This window comes from Gekko japonicus, unplaced genomic scaffold (assembly GCF_001447785.1).
Source record: "Gekko japonicus isolate JY-2015 unplaced genomic scaffold, Gekko_japonicus_V1.1 scaffold2144, whole genome shotgun sequence".
Classification (NCBI taxonomy): domain Eukaryota; kingdom Metazoa; phylum Chordata; class Lepidosauria; order Squamata; family Gekkonidae; genus Gekko; species Gekko japonicus.
In genome coordinates this window covers 59087-68043 of record NW_015166485.1, presented here as the reverse complement: position 1 = coordinate 68043, position 8957 = coordinate 59087, and the positions used below count along the sequence as shown (strand labels likewise).

General features: G+C 48.6%; 1 protein-coding gene across 1 annotated transcript in view; it reads right to left on the bottom strand.

Annotated features, from left to right (window-relative positions):
- Window positions 1-5465: 5465 nt before the first annotated feature.
- The window catches only part of ITGAL (integrin subunit alpha L), a gene marked incomplete at its 5' end in the record, with an annotated part of 55662 nt that continues 52170 nt past the window's right edge, over window positions 5466-8957 (bottom strand). The window contains one exon of the mRNA XM_015412138.1: window positions 5466-5975. Coding sequence (XP_015267624.1) covers window positions 5841-5975 — 135 coding nt within the window. The remainder of the gene's footprint in view (window positions 5976-8957) is intronic.

Genomic DNA, 8957 nt, shown 5'->3' with positions numbered 1-8957 from the left:
TCGGTGGGGTTTTAGTGGACAAGAGTACACGAATGGGTCACCTAGGAAGCACGTATGGTCCCCAAAAACCAGAAAGTCATCGACTTGGAAGTGGGCAGAAATATCAAAGGTCCGGTGACACAAAGTGGTCTTGGAGGTTCTGCAGTCCACACGGCCATACTTGTATTTGTGGGAGCTTTTGTGTGTGTGGGGTTTGCCTTCCACTTGAAAAAGGCTCCTCGCCCCCGTACCCGCATGCCTGTGCTGGGTGGCATCAAATGGCTGCCTCATGGTCGAGCTTTAGGATGATCCAACTCCCTGTCTTGTCGCAAGTCTTGTGCCATTTTGCTGATCAAATGAATTCCAGATCGGCTGACTTTATACAGGCTGTTTTTAAATTTTACCTTTCAGTACGTACGTGGTGTGCCACATTCCTCAACACAAAACATGGCTGCATCCACACAGGAAGGACTATGTTTCCTTTGTATTGCTGCCCCGACATGCAGATGTATTTGCATTGGCAATGGAGCATCCACATGGGAGCGTTTTGTGTACTTTCTGTAGTGAGCTGCTGGTTTTTCTCCATCCCCTCCCACCCCACCCCCCGTTTTGCAAACTGGATTTCCCAGGCTAGCCTGATCTCGTCAGCTCTCAGAGGCTAAGCAGGGTCACCCTGGTTATGATTTTGATGGGAGGCCACCAATGAAATCCAGGGTTGCTATGCAGAGGGAAGGCAACAGCAAACCACTCTCTGAATGTCTCTTGCCTTGATAACCCTACGGGGTCGCCGTAAGTCGGCTGTGACGTGATGGCACTTTACACACACGGACGCGACGGGAAGGCTTTTAGAAGGTTTTTAAAAATTGTTCCTTGCTATTGAACTGTAGTGCATTAGCATATAACGATCTTTTGCCATGCTCTACTAAAGACTTACTTTTTGAAAGCTGGGGATTCAGGGGAACTAGTAAACTGTGGCAGTGGGCTGTAACAGTGTTATAACACTATTGTGCAATGGTGTAATAGCAATTACTGGTTCCTTTCTCTTTTTACCGCCTGTCGTCACGCTGGGGGAAATGGCAGTCCCCAGAGGCTGACGGAAGGAAAATGGTGTTGGAGTGCATAGGACTGTCAAAAAGGCACACGTCCCCATCTAGGTGGCTTGCGAATGTGCTTGGACCGTGCTCTTTCTAGAAAGAACATGCCAGTCCAGGTTTGAGTAAAAACATGCAGACGACAGCCTGGAGAGGGGACAGTGACAGTAGGATATGGAATAGGAGGTTGCGTGGTTGCTCTCAAAAAACAAAAACATAGAATCCCCGCTGCAGTTTGGGAGTCGGGGCAGAGGAAAGCCTCTGTGGGGATGCACCCCGTGTCCTGCTGGAGACAGACCACGGGGTCCCCCTCTGAGGCAGGTGCCTTTTTTGTAAAGAGGTGGGTGGCCTTTCCCCTCCTCTGTGAGCAAGTTTTGCTTCGTTCCCAGACTTGATTGGATAGGAAGGATGCTCTGCCTCAGGCCGAAAGCGCTGAAATCAGTGGCTCAAAGGTGCTTTCTGAGCAAAAAATAAAATAAAATAGCACTGTTTTATTTTCACAGTTACTGTTTTATTATTTAGGAGCCCAGAGGAATCTGGGGCAATATGTAAAATTCCAGTATTTACCTAGAACTGCTTTTTAAACTCCCTTGCATGCTCCGGACCTACCCCCAAGTGTAGTTATTTTTGTAACACTCTGGATTCTCTGCTTTTATCCATGTCTCCCTCTTATGAACTAATAAATGCTCTTTTTGATTCCACTCGTGCCCTCAGTTCTTCACTATCTGGACCAGACTTAACAGTATTTCAGAATGTGTTTATGGATGTTATCTGGGGACTCCGGGCACAGTATGTCCGTTTTTGCGAGCAGAATTACTGTACACTTACAAATGTCAGTTTAAACTCAGACAGCCAATCAAAATTCACTGGCCTGGAAGCAGAAAATCACAGAACTAAGTCAAAGGCTGAGGCTCCTGCCTGCCCAAATAATTTCGACTCATTATAACTGAAGCAGCCTGTCTAATTGTGCTATGGAGTCTGCAGCTGGCCCCCTTTGTATGAACTTAGCTACTAAATTAGCTACATTTCATCTTTCCACACTGTCTCTTACTCTTGGGACCTTAGGGGGGGAAATTATGTTCTGGCAGGCACAAAACATAATTTGATTATGCTGTTCAAGTTTAAAAAAAACATTTTAGGGGGACATTGCAGAAGGTTAAAACAATTCCTAACACATATTTCAAGCAGGGCTATTTTTGGGCAGGAACGCACAGGAACGGAGTTCCGGCTGGCTCCAGAGTTGGCCACACCCAGCAGGAACTCATTAGCATAATAGGCCATGTCCAACAGCAGAAACTCATTAGGATTGGCTACATTCGGGGTGAGTGGCCTAACATGCAAAGGAGTTCCTGCTACAAAAAAGGCCCTGGGTTTTGACAATAAACAAGATAAACAGAATAAGAAGCAAAAGGTGGGTGTGGCTGGATGGCCACACTTCTGGTAACATGGGGGTACGGCCTAGTATGCTAATGAGCTGTGTTGTCAGGGGTGTGGCCTAATATGCTAATGAGTTTCTGCTGTTAGGTGTGGTCTATTGTGCTAATGGGTTCCTGCTGGGATTTTTCTACAAAAGCCCTGATTTCAAGGAAATATTTTAGAACAGGTAAATGTAAATGTACTGTTCCAAACTGATCAAATTTGAATTGCAAAATTTATCTACTTTTAGGCAAGAGGCTGAACGGCACAGATCCCTTTCAGGCTGAGTCCTGTTTACCGAACTAAGGCTCAACAGTGAAGAGAGACTACTATACATGCTCAGTAGTAGTTTGGCAATTTAAAAGGTTATATGTTTAATTATTAATAGCTGTTATCTTACACTATTGTACGTGGATGTTTGGTGGGGTGGTACATAGCGATGTGGCCCTTTGGGTTGGTCATAATTGCAGATGGGGCTCTCCACAAGCTGTGGAGCGAGTACCACTGTTATAATCTGTATGTACAGAGCAGTGCCTGTCATTTCCTCCAGGAGGCAGCAGAGGCACACAAATGCATTAGGCCACCACTTTCCACTCCTGTTCCCACCCCCCTCCTTCTCACATGGTGCCTGTGGCATCTTCTGATTCAAATGATTCAGTAAACGGGTTAGGGATGCCATCCTCCAGGTGGGACCTGGGTATCTCCCAGAATTACAGCTCATCTCTAGACTACAGGGGGTTCTCTTGGAGAAAATGGATGCTTTGGAGGGTGGAGTCCAGTGTTCCCTTTAAGCTGAGTTGGTGTGAGCCAGCTCACAGTTCTTTAGCCTGCGGCTCACACATTTTTGTCTCCACTCAGGAAGGAGGGCTCCAGAGCAGACTCATTTATGCAGCAGCCAAATGGCTCGCTCGCAACTTTAATGCCAGTAGCTCACAAAGGAGAATTTTTGCTCACAGGACTCCACAGCTTAGAAGGGAACATTGGTGGAGTCTATAGCAATGTACCCCACTGAGGTCCCTGTCCTCCCTGGGTTCCATCCCTAAATCGCCAGGAGTTCCCCAAGCTGGACCTGACAACCCTACCCCCCACCCCCCTCTGATGGCCAGAGGGGACCTGGCAACCCTAAAAGAGGGACTGCTCCAGGAGAGCAGAGGTAACTCTAGAAATAAATGCATGGACAATCCTGTTTTCTGCAACAAGGAGTATGTATAAGAGAACTGAGTAAAAGTCCTCACTTGCCATGCTGGAGAAGTCCTCCTGCCAATATTTAGGTCACGTATCTTGACTGTGGTCTGGGGGAGGGAAACTGTTAGGGGCTGCTTCCACGCCAGGACACTTTTGCATGGTTCAGCCGTTCCTCTTCTACAATCAGCTGAAAGATCACATTTTACAGCACTCTATGCTCTCGATAAAAAACCCTATTGTATTAAGGAACATCCCCTGCAGGACTTTTTCCAGGGCTACTGGAGCAGCTCCTGGCACTGGCTGGCACCAAAAGTGGTGTCACGTCCAAAGCCAGGCCAGACAGAGGCCTGTTGAAAAAGGAGGAGCCGAGTGACTCCAGGGGCAGCTGGGTAACAACCCAAAAGCCAAACAGACTCCCTGGCTAGGACAAACGTGAGGCAAAGCCTTTGATATTCCTTCCACTGCCACAGATGGAAGGAAGGCAGGAGGATTGTGGGGTGCTCTGTACACTGGACAGAGTATCTATCCAGTGCCAGGAGACCAGGAATGACCCCTGGGGGTGAATTAATTAATTACCATGTGGCATTGTGTGGTATAGCCAGGAGATCCTAAGATTGTCTGGCAGCCAAAAGTTCTAGCTCTTTAGCATTATGCACCACTAGATGGCAAGCTAGACTTTTGGTTTTTTAGGCAAGAGACCTTTCAGAGGTAATTTGCCATTGCGTGCATCTGCATCAAGACCCTGGTATTCCTTGGAAGTCGCCTATCCAAATACTAGCCAAGGCCAACCCTACTTAGCTTCCAAGATCTGACGGGACTGGGCTAGTCTGGGCGATCAGATTAGGGGAGAGTTATGAGACAACACCTTTATTTATACAAACAGCCAGTGAGGTTAGTCTGTGTGCCCTGGTGGGAACAGGACATGGGCAGTGAGTAGGCAGAAGCCTAAAATCATGGCTGTGCCCTCAGGCCCCAGGAAAGTGCAAGCGTGGCATGTTTTTATTCAAAAGCCACAATCAGCAAAACTCCCACTTCTTCCGCCAATTTTCTGTTGTTCTACACCAAACTAATTACTTTGTTTTTACACCTAATTAATTACTTCCAGTTCAGCTGCAGCATTCCTGAACCAGGGAGCGGTGGCACAGGGGATTTTCCCCCCTGCTTAACGATAACATCTGAACTGCCAAGCTTTGGCAATTCTAGCCCCGTGGTGTGAGCAACCAAGCCTTGTCCTAGCTCATCGTCTACCCAGCGATTCGAAAGCTTCGGCGAGTAGATAAATTGGGGACCACCCGTAAGGGGGTGGGCACACCACTCCCCTTGGGAAGGTGTTAGCTGCCGAGTGTGACTTCTGAGGCGCGGCGAGATTGGAAAGATGAAAGAGCTGTTTCGGCTGCCCTGCAGTGGAGCGAGTCGGCCAGGCGGTGGCAGTGTGGCAGCACAACATCAAGAAGTCCTGACACCATCAGCCAGCCAACAAGAATATATGCCGTCGGAACACGACTGATCCAGCCCGCAGATGAAGCCCCGGCTAGCTGTAATGTGTGTGTAATTAAAATGCTGTATGTTGTCTTCCCTATCCCCACAAACATTGTTAGTCCAACTGTCAAAAGAGTAACTGTAAAATTGCTCTGAGCCCGCAGGTGTGTGGGAAAGAGCGATTAATAAATCGAAAGTATTATTCTTATTATTATCCATTATTTGGGAGGAAGGGGGGTCTTTGCAGTCAAAGACACTGCACTCTTATTTCTTACTGTAGTACGATTACAACCATATATATATATATTTAAAAAAACAATGGCTTTAACTGCAAAGAGAAAAGCAATGATTCACACATGCCCACCTCACAAGAATCATTAACCCACAGCTCAGATTTCCTGGTCATGAGTGAAAGGACAGGAATTAAGGCAGAAGCAGAAGGGAAGGAACAGAATTTAAAGGGCCCTGAAGATTTTCAGTGGTGTTTTCACTGTCCACCGTAGACAAACTGGCATTGCAGTTAAATTGAAGTATGTAAAAAAACCCAAAAAAACCCAACACGACAGGTCACATTTTTTAAAAAGTCAGGAAATGTGGGGCAGCAACAGTTTGCCAGCACTGCCATCTGGATTCTTTGATCAAACCATTGTCCATTCCAGACCAAACGGCTAATGTAGAAGCAACCCCTGGTTATTTGCTCTCTGCTTCTCCGTTCTGTGGGACTTTTTCTTCATCATCCTCCAGGCTGCCTTCTGCTTGGAACGCAGCCTCAGTTTCACCTTCATGGTCCATCTTCTCTTTATAATTACGCTTGAAAAACCCACACTGTAGGCAACAGAGAAGAGAAACATTAGCAGCAGTCTGGGTAATATGTTAGGTCGGTATGTCATATGTGAGAGATCCCAACTCAAAATGCCCGTTAGCCCATCTGAAGGTCACTGAGTAATCCTGAACAATACAACGTAACCTAGCTTCTGTGATTGCTGTAAGAGCACTCTGTAGACTGGAAAATACATTAAACTGATAGTAAAGGGTACAGTCCAACCCTTGTTAAAGTACTTTTAAGTCCAACTGATTCCAGAGAAAAAGATACTTTCTCTCATTCATACCTATGGGACTTTAAAATGCTCTGTCATACTGAATAATGTAAAATAAGGAGCATGGTTATCCAACAACTTGGAGCCAAGTAAGTCTAATCAGAATGAAGTAGAAAGGAATCAGTGGCACTCCATTATGGGGGGGGGATTCTTTAATACAACTGTCCTAACTTTCTACTCTGAATTAGATAGGGGAACAATGTATACCATTAACAGGACCCTGGATTGTACTATATAATTCCAAATTCCGTAAAAAGGTTTGACCATGTTCTGTGTAGAGAAAACCCTGGCTATTTGATCAAAATATATTCATGCCAGTTCCTGGTGTCAGACAGAGTCATGTTTTTATCAGGACTGAGCTGACAGTAGCCTTCCTTAAATCCTTTATAACAAATTTAGAGTCCAGTGGCACCTTTAAGACCAACAAATCCTTTGTAGCATTTTGATCCCACTTTTCATATAATATGGCTATATAATATGGCTCACAATACAAGTCTAAATACACAAAATAGATAAAAAACCTAAATACACAAAAGATAAAAATCAGTCAGCCCCACCTACCTCACAGGGTCTCTGTTGAGGGGAGGGGAGGGGACAGGAGTTTGTAAGATGCTCTGAGACTCTGAGCATGGGCGTAATCTATGGGGGAGGCTGGGGGGCGCAAGCATTCCCTGAAAGTTTTGGGAGGACTGATGTCCGCAGCCCCATTCAGCTCCATGTGGCAAAGCTTAGCAGACGAGGCAGTGGCACAAACAGTGGGGCGGCTTCCCGGGCGCCTGATTTGCCTCCGGGGGGCTCTTGTTAGCGTCTTGCGGCACAAACAGTGGGGAGCGTGTGGAGACCCTCTGTGCACGGTGCCCAGTGGGGGGGTGCTCTCCTCACCTCGTGGACCTGCAGCGGGCAGGGCGGGGAGCACAGGGACGCTTGGGCCTTGCCAGCCTTGGGGCACAGGGCAGAGGCGCGGAGCCAAATCTCGTGGGTCCGTCCGTCCTCCACCCCTCCCTGCCCAGAAGCCACTTCACCCTCAGCAGTGGCAAGGCGGCTCCCACCATCCTACCCGAGGCACAGTGCTGGCCGCCAACTGTGCGTGTCCCAAACCCACGCATGGCCACGCTCCCCCTTCCCGGTGCTGGGCTGCTGCGGGGAAGGAGGGCGGGCGGGCAGGCGCGACTGGTCAGTTTCCAGGCCTGGCGGCCCTCCATCCATCCAGGCAGGGATGCCTGAGTCCATCTGGCAGACCTGGAAGGGGGGGAGGCTGCAGGCAGGCCTAACCTGGGAGGGGGCCGCGCCGGGCATCTCCAGGACTGGAGGGGCAGCTGCACCAAGAGGACTCTCCCCACCCACCCCCGTCTGAGACTGCCATGCTTCGTGGGCTGCTATTGGCCAGGAGGCCAGCCCCAGCCCCCCTCCCCGGGAAACTGGAAAGTCTACGCCCTTGACTCTGAGTGAAGGGCGGGGTATAAATCCAACCTCTTCTCTTCTTCTTCCAAGTTCCATTTTATTCAGTGGTGCTTACTCCCAGGAAAGTGTTCGTAGGATTGCAACCTCTGGGTCATAGACAAAGCTTCCAGGATACCATCCCTATTCATGGTGGTGGGTGGGTAAGGCTAGTACTTGGAACTCTGGGCAGGGTTGCCAACTCTGGGTTGAGAAATCTCTGGAGACCTGGGGGTGGAGCCCAGAGTACGTGGGGTTTGGGGAAGGGAGGGACCTCAGCAGGTAACAGTGCCATAGAGTACACCACCCAAAGCAGGCATTCTCTCCGGAGGAACCGATAGGGATAGCACGCCTCCTAGTATAGCCGGAGGCCTCCTGGCTGGTATCCCTGTGCTTTGCCTTCTGGTGCCTGGGGTGCCAGCAGGAAGAAATGGTGTGTTCTCCGCTTGCACTGACTTCACTTCCAGTAAAAACCACTAGTAGGCGGTGTAGAGTTTATGAATTCTACAAAGTGTGCAAATTCTAGCGTTTTCTAATGATGTCACTTCTGGTTTTTACAGGAAGTTATGTTAATATGCCAGTATGACACCAGCTTGCCAGGCCCTCCCTCCCAATTTCCCTCAGGGGTTGTTGGTTGTGGCCTGGCAACCCTAGGAATTGATCTCTGTAGTCTAGATAGCAGTTTAATTTTGGGAGATCTCCAGGCCGTACATGGAGGTTGGCAACCCTAGACTACAGTTGGGTTGCCAACTTCAGCTTGGGATGTTCCTGGAGACTTGTAGCCAGTGCTCAGGCGGGGAGGGAGCTCAGCCAAGGATGTGACACTTGGAGCAGTGGGGAGCAGGAGCTGGGGGAATTCCTCGCTCCCACCAGGTGGCCAGAAATCCTGCATTTCCTTCAGGGGAGTTGTAGTCTGGAGACCAGTTGTCACTCTGGAATAGCTCCAGGCCACATCTGGATGTTGGAAATCCTAGATTAAGGGCAGGATTAAGCAGGAACGCTACACAATGTCAGTTGCTGAAATGGATTTTAAAATTTCTCATACTGCAGAATCCGAGGCCCTTTCTGCACCCATATTTTACCTTGGTTTCTGAGCGCATCCTATTTGCAATGTATCCAGTCCAGACAAGTCCAGAGACAAACGTCGAGCTTCGCTCCAAGAGACAATGAACTATGCGGATCCTAGCCCGCTCCAATCAGGGGGCTAGGTTCCCGGCCGAGAGCCTATGGGACTCTCAGCCACTGTAAATAACCTATAGGGAAGTAGGGGGGG